Here is a 15,334-nt window from a genome sequence, read left to right on the forward strand (position 1 = left end):
CTTATGAGAAAATTAAAAACGCTGGCACACCCTCAGATCATCACTGTTAAATGTGGGGAACATATTCTGAACTACTGCTTTTTCCTATTCACACGCAAACATTACTGTAACCTAAAAACAGGAGTGTGGCACATACTGTTTGTTTGTTTGTTTAGTTAACACAAATCCTTTACTGAAAACCCTTGAAGCAATACTTGTCTCAGATCATTTCAGACTCTTGAATGCTGTTTATCTCAACCCCTTCCACCCCGTGGGTTCTAGGACAGTACCTGTGATCAAACACGTTCATATTTTTGCAATAAAACATAAGGATGCTCACACTAAGGGGGGGAATCATCAAAGATGATAAAGAACTTCATATCCACTCAGGTTAGGTTTTCATTCCAAATAAATTACACTAAAAAATGTTTGGATGTACATAAAAGCTTAAATATCTTTCCACAGCACTTCATAAAGATCTGACTGATCTTGGCTACATGCAGCTCTGTCTATAAAAGTACTGTAATTTATTTAACTAACCCCCTATTATGTTACCAGTTTCATAGTACTGTAAACACTCCAAAGAACACTCTTATCCTCATGTATGTGTGCACGTGTATAGGTTTCTGTAACTAAAACCCTAAAATGGAGCTGCTAAGTCAAAGGGTAGGCGTATCGTGAAGTTCAATAGATTTTGGGAAAATGCCCCTCAAAAAGGTTGTGCTCATTTATACCACCAGCAGTAAATGCAAGTACCAATTTCCCTAAATCCTGGATTTCAGGATTACACTGTGTAATCAATCTTACAAAAGCTGTAAGTAATCAATATTGGGGGACTTATCTAAGAAGATAAAAAAAACACATATAGTAAAAGGACAGCAAACTTACAATTATTAACAACCACACCTAAAGCAAAACCAAAAGAAACTAAGCAAACAACTAGAACAGGAACAGAACCACAGAAATGGAGGTCACATGGAGGGTTAGCAACAGGGGAGTGGGAGGAGGAGAGAGGGAGAAAAGGTACAGAGAATAAGTAGCATAGACAGTAGGTAGAAAATAGACAGGGGGAGGGTAAGAATAGCATGAGAAATGTAGAAGCTAAAGAACTTATAAGTATGACACATGGACATGAACTAAAGTGAGGGAATGTGGGTGGGAGAGGGTGTACAGGGTGGAGGGGAGTGAAGTGGGAAAAATGGGACAACTGTAATAGCATAATCAATAAAATACATTTTTAAAAAAGATAAGGAATCTGAAAAAAAAAGTAATCAGTATTGGGTAAATGTGGTAGATGAAAAAGGTAACACTCTTGTTTCCCTTTATATCTATTTTATTACTGAAGTAAAGTATCTTTTCGGAATATTTGTTGGTTATTTGAAATGTCTTCTTCAGCAAACTACTCATTATTCCTTTGAGTCAGTGACTTGTAAAAAGCTTTTATACAGGGTGGGGCAGAAGTAGGTTTACAGCTGCTCACATGGAAAATAATACAGTAATTAATAACACAGGAATAAACTCTGTGTTTTGTGTACTCACAACTGTGACGCTACTTTTGCCACACCCTGTGTATTGGAAAAATCTCCTCCTTTTCTCTCATCCATTACAAATACTTTTCTTTTTCCCTAGTATGCCTTTTGCTTCTCTAGCACTTTCTTTTCCTATCTTATAAAAACTTATTTTCATGAAGTTTTTAAAATAAAAAATTTACCATTCCTTCCCTTTATGGCTTCTGAGTTTCTAGTCATGCTTTAAAATGCCAGCACTCCAAGATTAGAATAAATATTACATTCTGCAGAAAGAGGTTCCCACAGCAAGCCTAAGGCTGACAGCCTTAGAGGCCTCTGCTTGCAGGGCTGGTCCTTGGAAAGCACCTGGAAACCTGGATTTCAGGAGGGTTCCCACCATTCCCACAACTAGTCTGAGTGACTCACTGTGTCCAAACTGTTTACACAAACAGTGCGGTTTACGCTGAACACTTGCCTTCCTTCTGGAAATCTGGGATGTTGGTGTGCGTTAGGCAGAAGTGCGAATGCAACCGACACCAAACAGAAACCCTCAGCACGGAGTCTCTGCGGAGCATCGCTGGCAGACAGATTCCACACACGCTGTCACGGCACACTGCCGGAGGAATCCACGAGCCTGTCCCGCTTGACGCCGCTGGGAGAGGACACGTGGATGCTTGCACCCGGTTCCCCCCAGACTTCGCCCCCTGCGCCTTTCTTTCCCTTTGCTGATTTTGCTCTGTACCCTCTTCCTATCCAAACAAATGCCGGGGAGTCCCGGGAATCCTCCTAGCAAATCACTGAACCTGAGTGGTCTGGGGGACCTCTGACACACATATTTACCTATGTTTCCTTCTAGCTCTTGCAGTTTTGCTTTCTGCATTCAAGTCTTTATCATTATTGATCTGAGAGAGACAGAGAGAAACACTGATTGGTTATCCCACCTACGTATGCATTCGCTGCTTGACTCTTGTATGAGCCCTGACCCGGGGTCAGAGCCGAAACCGTGGGGCACAGGATGGCGCTCTAACCCCTGAGCTGTGTTCCCACCAGGGCGCGTCTTTAATCCAGATGGGCTCTTTACTTATTTACTTTTGGGGGGTGGGGGAGGGGAGACATAGGATACCTAGTCTTTTGTGGGTTTTTACATCTTTTTCATCATGAAATCAAACATTTAGAAAAATGTACAAAACATAAGTATATAGTTTAATGAATTATTAAAAACACCTACATAACTACCACCTAAGTCAAAAAGAAGTGTTTTTTTTTCTTTTGAAATGTACATACAAGAATTCCTACTGGATTCAGCGTTGGGGAGGACTGAAGACTGCCGTAACATGAAAGACACAGTGTCTTAAGGGCTCGCCTGTGGTCTCAGAGGTGATCAGCAGTGGGGCGAGAAACGGAACGGGCTCTCCTGCCCTGCGGCCTAAAGCCCCTCACCTTCATCATGCGACCGTCCACCACAGTGGCCCCATCTTCTGTGGGGAACTACACCACGTACACAATGTTACAGGCAACCCAGGTGGACAGAATCACCAAAAAGTCACAAGAATTTGTCTCATTCGGGTGGTACTTAGAAAAAAATGTAAAAATAAAGTCAAAGATCAGAAAGCAACACTTGAGAAAGCTGGTTACTACAAATAAAAAGATACCCCAAAATATGTCAAACTGCAGATCACCCTACCTCCTCTAAATGCGCCCTGCTGCCCCAGTGCTCTAACCCTGCAGGCTCAGCACCCTCCTTTCACTGGGGAGCACTGACTCCCCTACCTAGGTCACTCATTCACACCCATATCAGAGCACTGTGGTCATGGGTAAGAAGGAAGAGGCAAGGATACTGTGCAGGTTTACTACACACATCCATGGTAATTGCACAGGAAAAGGATAATATTTGCCCTGGCCAGTGTGGCTCAGTTGGTTGGGCATTGTCCCACACAGCGAAAGGTCACCGGTTCGATCCCCCGTCACAGCACAAGCCTGGGTTGTGGGTTCGGTCCCAGTAAGGGCACATATGAGAGGCAACCGATTGATGTTTCTCTCTCATGTCAACACTTCTTTGCCTCTCTTTCTTCCTCCTTCCTCTCTCTAAAAATAAATAAATAAAATCTTTAAAAAGAAAAAGGATATCTGAATAAGCAAGCAATTCAAAGATAAGCCCCATATACTAAATAACACATAAAAAGAAGCTCAATCAGACTGATCAGGAATATGTAAAATTAGCACAATGATGAGATACAATTTCACACCTTTCACAAAACTAACTGTACCACATGTTGGCAAAAAAAGGGTGGGGGCGGGGGGCGGGGAAACAAAAGAAGTACTTGAGTTCACTGCTGAGAGGTGTACCCTGTAATCTCCGAAGAAGGAAAGGTACGTGAGGCACAGACCCTTCCCCACACACCCCCCCGCCCTGCAATGCTGCCCCGGGTCACGTACTCCGGAGCAGCGCCACTCACAGTAACAAAGTTTGTGACCGGTGGGTCAGCAAAGAAATAAGGAATAGTTCTTCCTTCACTGAGGAAGTCTTACTAGGATTAAGAATGTTACCTAAGTTCACAAGGGGAGTTGCTTTACATTCTGCCCTAAGGTCCCCGTTTACAAGACGTAACTCTTCAGACCTCAGACCATACTTCCTGTATCACAGTCCTGGAGAAAAACTCTTCCAAGGGAGAGACAAGTAAGCAAGACCTGTAAGAAACTGCTCTGGGTCACAGGTCAGTAAAAGCAAAACAATGGAAACAATGTAAAAGTCACTCAGCGGGAGAATGGGTAAAAAAACTGAGGCATTTATTTATAAAAAACTGTATTTATTCTCACATGTTTAAACTTCAGCCACCTTCAAAGTGCTCTCCATCTGATGCAATACACCTATTGAGACATTGTTTCCACTGCTCAAAACAGCTTTTGAACATGTCGATTTTGATGCCTTTTAGTGCTTCTGCCAGTTTTTTGTTTCTCCTCTTGCACATCAGCAAAACGTTTCCCTCTGAGCCCTGGCTGGTGTGGCTCACTGGACTGAGGGCTGGCCTGCGAACTGAGTGGCTGCAGGGTCCACTCCCGGGCAGGGCACGTGCCTGGGGTGCGGGCCAGGTTCCCAGCTGGGAGCCTGCGAGAGGCCACAGATCCCTGCAGCTCTGGCACATCGAAGTTTCTCTCCCTCTTTCCTCCTCCCTTCCCCTCTCTCTAAATTAAATAAACAAAAGCTCTGTTAAAAAGTCACATGGACCAACACGACTAAAACAGTGAGAGCAAACAAAGAAAGTTACAGAAGGATACGATCCCTCTTATGTAAAGTTTTCAAATGCAATGTGAGTACATCACAGGAATGGCAGACAACTTCTGGGCAAGAAAGGAAAAGGAAAGGGAAGAAAAGAAAAATTTGGAAGGAGTAACAGGGATCTTGAATTATACCTGTAATGTTTATTACTTACAAATAAAATAACAGACCTAAAGCTTATGTCGAAAAATGTAAATATCTGTCGAAGACATGTGGGACATACCTACGTGTTCTCATGAGACGCACGTGTGTGTGTGTTCTTATGCAACATGTGTGTTCTCACATGATACACATGTTCTCATGGGACATACATACTAAGATTACTCCTCTATACTTTTCTTCATACATGAAATATTTCATTCTTTTAAAAATATATATACCATATATGTACCATAATAATTTTATGACACAACTATATAAAAAAGGAAAGAAAATACACTAGCATTTTTTCCTTCTTTATACTTTCATATACTCCTTGAATATTCTTCAATAAAAATATATGCTTTAGAAAAATAATATACACAGCAAGTATTTTTAAATGTTTGCTTGTCTGAAGCCATGTTTGCTGGAGGCCATGTTTCACAGACAAGGAAATAAGTTTAAATAGCAGAATTTTAGAGCTTAAAAGGAACCTTAAAGAATATAGAAGAGCAAAAAGAACATTTACTGTAGAATGCAAAATGGCACGGCCACTTTGGGAGACAGTTTGGAGGTTTATTATAAAACTCAACATACTCTTACCATACAATCCATTAATCACACTCCTTGGTATTTACCCAAAGAAGCTGAAAACTTACATGCACACAAAGACCGTACGTGGATATTTATAGCAACTTTATTCATAACTGCTAACAGCTGGAAGCAACCAAGATGTCCTTCAGTAGGTGAGGGGATAACTTGGCACATGACATCAGAATATTATGCAGCGCTACAAAGAAATGAATAATCAAGCCGTGAAAAGACGTGGAAGAATCTTACAGGCACATTACTAAGTGAAAGGAGCCAATGTGAAAAGGCCACATATACGTAGTGTATGTATGACTGCAACTATGTGCCACTCTGGAGAAGGCGTGACTATGGAGACGGTTAAAGATCAGTGATTGCCGGGCCTGGGAAGAGGAAGGCATGAAAAGCGGGAGCACAGGGGACTTGGGGGCAGTGACAGCACTGTGTAGGGTATTGCGGTGGACGTACGTCATTACACAGATGTCCGAGTAGACAGAACATAAAGCACCTGCAGTGAACCAGAGTATAAACTGTGAACTTTGAGTGATTGTGATGTGTCAACGTATGTTTATTCTTGGTTTAAAAAAAGAAAGGCCCGTTCGGTGAGCGACATCGGTAATGCAGGAGGCTACTGCAATGGTGGGGGGCACAGGGCACATGGGAAATCGGTGCCTTCCTCTCAACTTCGTTGTCAACCTAAAACTGATCTAAAAAATAAAGTCTTTCAAAAAATTAGTCTCAAAAGAAACATCAAAACACTGAAAATCTTAAATCCCAAAACAAAGAAACATCCAAATTAGATTATGTCAACTATTACACTGGTATAGAGAAAAAAAATACTGAAAATGAATATATTTATTTACTTTCCATTAAATAATTCTGCAGTTCACACTATCCACCCGTCTTTAGCCCTCTCGAGTGAAAGAAGCGCCGTTCCCTCTACCCGCCCTCCCAAGGAAGAAACCACCAACCACGGGTCGAGGACCTCGCTTCAGAGTCACCCACCATTAGCCACCAACAGTTCTGAAAACGTGCAATTATTCTTGTGAAATAAAGCTGTGCCCATAAATCACTCACTCTCCAGACCTCTCCACAGAAAAAAAAAAACGCAACTTTGAATTCTAAGTTAAGGAGGAAAGGCTATTTTCTCACAGGATTGCAAAAGGCAAATACTGGTTTTTCACTCACATCATCACGTGAGGGAAAAAAACAAAGGAAAAAAGCAATAAATCAGTTTCCTTAAAGAGGCTGTCATGTCTTTTCGTGACAACCTGAGCATCAAGACACTTCTGGGAAAGCATGCGAGAAAAGCACACCCTGTCAAAGAGAACAGGCAAAGGACTACCAGGTAGTGAGCATCCCCGCGTGGCGGAATTTGAGGATTCTTTTTCGGCTTGTTTGTTTAATTCCATGTCATCACCAGGTTACTTCACGAGCATGAATAACTTGTGTGATTTGATTTAAAAAAGTGGTTATATTTCAGGGTGATAGGTTTCAGGGTTTTTTAAGTTGCTTAAATTTTCTACAAAGACTATTTTTTTGAATATGGAAGTAAATTTTAAATTACAAACCGAGTCAGAGGCCTTAATTGGAAGCCGCGATTGGAAGGCAAAGCCGAAAACGCCTGGACCACTGCCTGCTGCTCCATAAAGCAGCTCATGACCTAAAGCTGCAGGGTGTTCTGAGAAAGATCTGTCAGGTTACTGCAGCAATACACTAGACTACGATAGAACAATTTCACAAGGAAATATTTCTCCCTGATGACATCTACTTTCTTTTGATTCACACATATGTAAATACATGATAGTCACCGAGCAGTTTCACCTGGCCTTTTGAGCCTCAAAAACACTACTGCCTGCATTTGTACATGAAAAACTGGGCTCCAGCTCTGACTGGCTTGCCAAAGGTCACAAAGCTAACGAGACACAGACTTGTAAGTTAAACCTAGAAAGGTCTTTCCCCGCCAAATGCACACTAGACACAGCACCTCCCTCTAAAGTACTATTTTTTCCTAAAGTAGGTAATACTAGCTCCAACTCACAGAAGAGGAAACAGGGCCTAGAATTCATGAGGAATGTTGAGCAAGAAGATTACAAAGGCAGTACGTGGCAGGGCTAGGATTCAGACTCCAGGCAGTCTAACTCCAAACCCGGTGCTCCTTCTAGTATGCTAAATGACGGCGAGGAAAGTGGGAGATGATTCCCAGCCTTACGAGACAACTATGGACAACAGGACTTTGCACCCTGGCCACACAGCCAACGTTGTCTGCACAGGCCCCTCACTCAATCCACCCCTTCTTCAGGCTCAGAACTGGGACCACCGAGAGTCAACGCTCCCTTGGGTGCCCGAACCTGTAAGAGCATGCCGGGAGACACACAAGATGGGCATCGTCAGCCTGCCCTGGAGAGCACAAAATCGGAGAAGCCGGTCTGCAGAGAGAAGGGCACAGAGGCGCAGGGACGTGCTGGAAGGGATGGATGACTTCCAGTCCTTCATTCCGAACCTCTTGCAGGCCCCTCTTGTTCCCATCAACGCCCTGATTCCATACAGTAAGTGCCTGGTTTCTGCTTAAGCCAGCTCACAACTGGGTCCAAGTACAAACGGAAGATCTTTGCCAAGGGGGAAAAAAAAAAGATGTACTTCTAGAAAAATACATTAAAAATTAAGCAGCCAGCACATGCCTAGGATGACTATCAGATCAGAGAGGAAGGCCTTTCTAAGACTCGAGCCTCAAGGGACCTTTGCAACCCATTCATTCCCCAACCGCCACCGACACTGCGATCACTTATTAAGTGTACTGTATGCTCCCCCAGCCCACTTTATTTAAGATTTTAAATTTATTTTTATTTTTAGAGAGAGGGGAGGGGAAGGGAAGGAGAAAAAGAGAGAAACATCAATGTGCAGTTGCCTCTTGTGCGCCCCCGACTGGTGACCTGGCCCACAACCCAGGCATGTGTCCTGACTGGGAATCGAACCAGTGACCCTTTGGTTTGCAGCCTGGCGCTCAGACCGCTGAGCCACACCTGCCAGGGCCTGGCTCAATTCTCTTTGTCAACCAGCCCCTCAACCGGGGAACACTCCCCCTACCACCTCTTCATCTCCACACACCCAAACCCTCCCTGTCGAAGTCCAGCTCCACTCGAACGTGCTCCACACTTGCACAACCCGCCCTGGCCCTACCAACTCCCACACTCCTTTCCACAGCTCTCCTGCCACTTGTTACCTTTCACTGCACATTATGCAACCACCCAACCTTCCCTTCCCCAGACCATAACCACCCTCTGAGGTGTGCCTTGACTCTGACTCCACCAAACTCCCTCATTTGCTCCATCCATCTCTAGAGCTCCCCAGGCTGAGAAACTGGGATGTAAATCTCTTAGTATTCCAGCACTTAACTCAGGGCCTTGCAGACAGTAGTTGCTCAAATACCTGTTGAATGTAGGAAATCTTACTTCTTCTGCATTAGAAAAGCTGACTCCCAGAACCACGCAGCTTTGCCAGAGTGGGGACTCCAGCGGCCATTGTGCAGGGAGAACCACGTGGTTTTGTCTGAGTGCAAGCTCCTGCAGCCATTGCGCAGGGAGAGAACCATGGGGCTTTGCCAGAGTGGAGATTCCCGCGGCCATTGTGCAGAGAGAACCACTCGGTCTTTAGCAGAGTGGGGACTCCCACAGCCCTATGAAAGAGAACCACCACCCGGCTTTAGCAGAGATCCCAGGTGACACAGCTGATGGTGCCGGGAACCAAGGGAGGCCTACCAGCTGAGCACGGATTACTGGGAAGAACTGGGGGCTGCCTGAGCCACGGACTTCTATTTCTTTCCTGAGATACGGTACCCCAGACTGGGCAAAGTGGGGAAGGAAGAACTATGTGTGTTTGTGGGTGTTTTAAGGGACTTTGGGATTCTGATGAAGACATTAGGTCACTACTTTAGGTCTGTATAGCTTTAAATAAACATTTTCTTTCCTTTTCACAGAAAAAAAAAAAAGCTGACTCCCCCATTTACCTCCCTACATCTGGACATTTAGAAGCTCTTACAGCTAACATCTACAGCAAGGAAAAGAAGGGGATTGGTGGCAATTTATTACATCTGGCATCACAACCTCTTGGAAAGAATATATATGTTTTATAATATTATGGCAAGTGCTTAGGGTTTTGTTAGTAAAAGATGAGGAAGAGGAGGAGGAAGAGAAAAGGGAGAGACATTCCAGAAGGTCTAATTGTGTGGTAGAAGTGAGCTTCAAATCAGGAAGGGTGAAGTAGTTACCACAGAGAGAAGGAGGAGAGGGGAAAAGAAAAAGGGGGAGAGGAGGGGAGGACGGACCAGACCAGCGAAAGGGAGGAAGATCAAGCTCCACTGCAAGCCTCCAAGAGTGAAGTGAATTCCTGAAATGCCTGGGGAAAGGGAATCTTGCGTGCGCATACCAGAGAAACAGGGGTTTCATGTCCAAGCTGACCTGGGTAGAAGCAAAACACCATTTGCAGAAATAAGAGCCCAGAAGCTAAGAAAAGCATGAGCCAACTAAATTATAGGAAATGCACAAAAATTAGATGTGATAGGGGGAGGATAAATACCTTTGAACTTTTACAATATCTGCAATTAGGAGTTTGAGGCTGAAACTATGTAGAATAAGGAAGCTCTAACAGGCATCTAGAGTTTGTAAGTAACACAATCTTTTCCAGTAGGTAAATCCTGTGAATTACAAATCTAATTAGACACTAACCAGTAGCAAAGACCACATCACCTATTGATTCCTATATACCATTTTAATGTACTAAATGCCCTTCTAATAAATACTTGGCAAAATCCAAATGAGGTCAGCAGGATACTTCTTCAGGAATTAGTAATGCTTAGAATTTTGATCTCCACTCCTTAGTTTTTAAGTAGAGGCTTGCTCCCTCCCCCATCCTTTTAAAAGAACTCCTTAACTGCAAATGGACTTAAAAAGGAGAATGTCAGGAAGTCCAGCATTAAACACAAATACTGGGTCCAGCACAAATACGCCCCTTTTTATTATAAAATCTTTTATTCCAAAATCATAAGTGTGTAATTTTGTAACATAACAATATCATACTCAAGCACATAGTATGTCATTTTAGGTGAAATGTTCAAATTAAAACTATACATTATTACATGCATATTGTTGCCCTACCAACCACACTCAAGCATGCTTACTTCTGCTTGGCCCTACATATTAAGTCAGAGGTGGGGAGAGAGAGGATCCATTCCCAGAAAGAAACAATCCATCCAGCCAGAGCTGACTCCTTCCAGCCAGGACAGCCCAAGGGGGTGACAAATAAGAACGCTTGCAGACAATGAGGTCCTGAGCAAGAGGTCCCTGCTACCACAGTCCCTGCTGGCATCCTTTCCACCCAGAAACATGGCAATCAGACAGGCAGGCCATCTTCCTGTGCCCTAGCCCACCAGCCTTACTGCCAGGGCCCAGGCAGATACTCCGTACAGAAGCCCCTGCATCAGGATGCACCAGTGACTAGACTCTCTGAGCAGGGAAGGGGATTCTTTCTTCCCCTGCCACTTCAGGAGTCCTAGCCACCTGCATGTGTCAGGCTACTTTAAGTCCCCTACCAACCAACCAGAACAGCCCATAGCATGGCCATTCCTCCCTGCACACACATCCCATCCCCAGTGCTCCTCTTCCCCCAACACACACACGAGGGAGGGAAGAAGTCATAGGGCTAGCTCGGCAGGGTTGGGCCAAACAAGGAGACAGCAGCCCACACCTGTACCCCAAATTTACTGAATGAGGGCCAGACTCCAGATGCACTGAGGTCCACAAACACTCGCATCGCCCAAAGAAGCCCTTTCCCCCAGGACAGTAGCTGGCAGATACCCAGTCAGGTATCAGCGTTAGTAAACTGATGAGCAGAGAGATTAGCTGATGAAAGCGGGCTTGGTGGAGGCGATGCATACTGTGCAAGAATTCAGTCTGCATAAGAGTCAAGCGTATGATAGTTAAGATCCACCCGAAGTAGCAATAATTACTTAGGACAATGCTCATCTTGATGTGTAAACTTTAGGCTGTTCTTTAAGTCACTGTTTAAATCCCAGTATTTATGGTTTGACCTGCTGGCCTTCACTATATCAGAATGACATTAACACATCTATCACAGGCCCAAAAGCTTTAAGAAAGAAAGAATCTAAGAGCGAATAAACAATGTCCTCATTTCTCTTCTAACAATTCTAAACAATCCCTCCAACCTCTCAATTTTCCATTCCTCTGTGATGGAATGAAAATATGTAAAACAGCAAAGGTTGTTCTAAAGCTGAACTTAGGTTTATAAAATATTGCATTCATTCCATCCCTCGAAATTCCACCTAAATGAATTAAGGCATCCAACACCACCAACAGCAATATACACACTGGAAAACAGAATGGCCCTGGCTGGTGTGGCTTAATTGGTTAAATCACTGTCCCACAACCGAAGGGTCGTGGGTTCAATCCCCAGTCAGGGCACATGCAATCCCCTGTCTGGGAGCATAAGGAAGGCAACCAATCAATGCTGCTTCTCACTAGCATGGATGTTTCTCTCTCTCCATTCCTCTCTTTCTAAAAAGAAATGTCCTCTGGTAAGGATTTTTAAAAAATTTATTGGGGGAGGGGAGTTAAATTAGTTAAATTAGAAGATAGCAACAAAACGCACCTTTGGATTAAGGCTACAAAATCCCAGGTACTCATCGGATGTTGAGCTCATGATACCTGAGAACTACATACAATCTGAACTCCCAGAGTTTCAATCAAAGGACCACCCAATAGCATCCAAGAGTGAAACTGACACCATACTCTTGTTCAGTTGCAGAAGGCAGTAGAATCAAGTGGCTTTTCCATCACAGCGCATGTCAGAATGGCAGAATTAGGGCTATCCACGGACCAGAATCCCTCTCTCAATGCCTCTTTTCACAAGCAAAACAATTAACTCCAAGATGACATTCCTGGAGCAAGAAAAATCATTTTTTTTTTGCGGTTGTGGTAGGTAACACTACTTGTAAACTTAACTGTCATAGTCCTTTCCCTTGTGCACCCTGCTAACTAACACGCTGAAGCTTTATCCTTTTCTCTTTCTTGCTAACTTTTTAAATACACGTTTACGTGATGGGAGAGAATAGAGGCTTCAGGTCTCTACAAACTAACATGAACTAAACTGACTCTCTCGGGATCGCCAGAGAAGGAGAAAAGCCCATGAAGATCTAGAGGGGAAACCGCTGCTTCATAACCCACGCACTTCTAAGTGCTAACATTGAAGAAGCGCCCACACCCTAAGGAACTAAATCTACTAACCTCTACAATCAATGGGATACATGGTTTATCCAATCTTGACAAAAATCCTCTGGCTCACCAACGGTATGTTGATCCACTCGTACATATGCAATTGTAAAGGGAATCTATTATTTAGAACACCAGGAAAAAAACAATTAAAAGATTTATACACATACCTACCATTTTTATTTAAAAAAAAAAAAAAAGCACTTTTCATTTCTACACTAAGATCTCCTAATTGACGCCCCGCTCTGCAAATTCAGAATGAGGGGAAAAAATTACAGTGATTACCAAACTGGAGAAAGAGTAAGAAATGTGTTCATAAATCAAACTTACTGTGTAGAATATACTAATAATTTGAAAGATACAGTGGTAGTTATTCACTGAAAACTAAAAAACTCTTAGGACCAACACAACACATAAGTCATCATATATGCACATATGTAAATATCAGAGATACAAAACCTCGGTTAAAATTAAAAGACAGTGCCTGGATTACACAGGAATTTCACAAGAAGACTATTGACTGAGAACGTAAATGGTTAACAGTCACCACCCTGGGAACCAGTGCCCCGTCTCTCAGCATTCCTAATCCCCTTGCCTGGTTCTCATCCTCTTCTCCTCACCCCGACCTACACATAGCCCCAGACAGCTGTCCCCTGGACCGTGTCTGTCCACGCCCACGACCCCGCCTTCCTCCCCACTCTCCCCCAGGCTTCAGAACTGAAATTCTCACACACCTACAATCCACCTGCCCAGTGCTGAGCCAAGTTCTTAACATGCCTTTTCTCTCCCCATTCTGATAGCAACCCTGTGGAATGGATTTTGTTGTTAACCCATTTTACAGATGAGAAAACCAAGACCTGGAAGGTACGTCCCTTGTTCGAGACATGATAAAAAGTGGCAGAGACAGGATTCAAAACCAACTCTGTCTTCAATGCCAGGGGTTTTCACCTTTATTTCAAAAGAGACTCTGTAAATAACGCAACATGGGTGCCTCAATAATTCAATTCATTCATTTAACAAATAATTTATTTGTTGAACACAAACCTGTTCTCTCCTTCCTCCACTTCTACCTCCCTACATCTGTTTAGAGACTACACTCTCCATTCCTCTCATCTCTCAGGTAGATTTCTTGGAATCACCTCTAACTCCTTCTTTTCCCAAATGACCCTCATCTACTTAGCCAATAATCTCTGCCTATTTTAGAAATTCTACATTACACTACCTCCTTGCCAACTCAGATCCTAGGACTTCTTTTCCCACCATTCCAGTTCAGACCCTAAACTACGTTTTGCTGGCCACTGGGACGCCCTCCTCATCAGTCTTGCTGGCCCCGGTCACTGGATCCTTGTAATCAGTGTCACACCCCTGCCACCTGTTATCCTTCTAAAACAGACCTACTCATGTTACAGCCCTGCCTGAAAGTCTTTGATGGTTCTCTCCGGTCTACAGAACAAAGTCCAAACCAATTGTGTTGGCATTCCTGGCCTCAATCTGCCTTCCCAGCTTCATCTCCTCCTGCCCCCACCACTAAAAATACTAATAATCTTTACAGAGCTTACTTGTGCACGCAGTGCATTTTCACACACATTACACTTATTATCCCAGTTTTGTGATAAAGACAGAGACTTACAAAGGTCAGGTAATTTGCCCGAGATCCCAAACCATAAAAGGCAGAAAGGGCCAAGTGTCAAACTCCAAATCTTATCTCCTTCCCGGGGATTTCATGCAGCCATAGCAACCCCATTCCAGAGTACCTCCTTTCTCTGAAAATGCAAAATATTCTCCAACCTCTATCTTAGCTCCAGCTGCTGTTCCCTTGGGCCAGAATGCTAGTCTCACGTTTTGATGTTCCCAAGAACCACGTCAGGCATTTTTCACAGCACACTTTGTATTGGTTACTTACATTTACAGATAAATCTGTCCCTACATTGAATCTAAGCCCTGGGAGGACAGGACCATAAATATGTCACTCAATTTTAAAGTTTGCTTATTGAATTGATAAATGTGTGCAGAAAACAGGCCGTACCCGTGATGAGCATCAAGCCAGAGACTGGCCAGGCCTGAAACCAGAGATGAGCAACTCTGGATCAGACCCTGGCAATGCCCACAACTTTTAACATCTATCTTCTAAACAAGGTCGAATGCCCTAGCGCCAACACTTCTCACAGACATTGGCCTTATTAACCATTACAGTTTGCTGAAATCATCAGCAAAACAGAATGGGATGGAAGTGAAAACTACAAGTTAAAAAAAAACAGAACTATTGTTGTTTTCCATTTTAACGTTCCTATTTGGTTGAGTAACCAAAATGTAAATGATAAGCCCTGAGTTAGCCTCTTGCCAGAGAGCAGCTCGTTTGCATGCGCGGCTGTCAGGAGAGCACCACAGAGCCACGCTCCCCGCCACAGCTTTCCACGCCTCGTCCCCTGGAGCCACCAGGATTCCTGGCACGGGCGGGTGCTCTCCCAGAAAGGACCTGACGGGTTGGTTACTGGCTAACTTCTGCAACTGAAGTTTCCCACGGCTGAGTCAAATGGTCGGACTGAACAGGATCAGTGTGC

General features: G+C 43.7%; 1 protein-coding gene across 3 annotated transcripts in view; it reads right to left on the reverse strand.

The window, feature by feature from the left end:
• Positions 1–15,334, reverse strand: part of ECPAS (Ecm29 proteasome adaptor and scaffold) — a 100,624-nt gene that overhangs the window by 79,805 nt on the left and 5,485 nt on the right. Inside the window, exon 1 of one of the 3 annotated variants that reach the window (XM_036022046.1) lies at positions 12,789–12,887. The exons of the other annotated variants lie outside the window; for them this stretch is intronic. Within the exon in view, the coding sequence (XP_035877939.1) occupies positions 12,789–12,810 (22 nt within the window). The 5' untranslated portion in view covers positions 12,811–12,887. Of the gene's footprint in view, positions 1–12,788; positions 12,888–15,334 lie in introns of those variants that run through there. 3 annotated transcript variants of the gene reach the window in all.

This window comes from Phyllostomus discolor, chromosome 3, assembly GCF_004126475.2.
Source record: "Phyllostomus discolor isolate MPI-MPIP mPhyDis1 chromosome 3, mPhyDis1.pri.v3, whole genome shotgun sequence".
NCBI classification, from domain to species: domain Eukaryota; kingdom Metazoa; phylum Chordata; class Mammalia; order Chiroptera; family Phyllostomidae; genus Phyllostomus; species Phyllostomus discolor.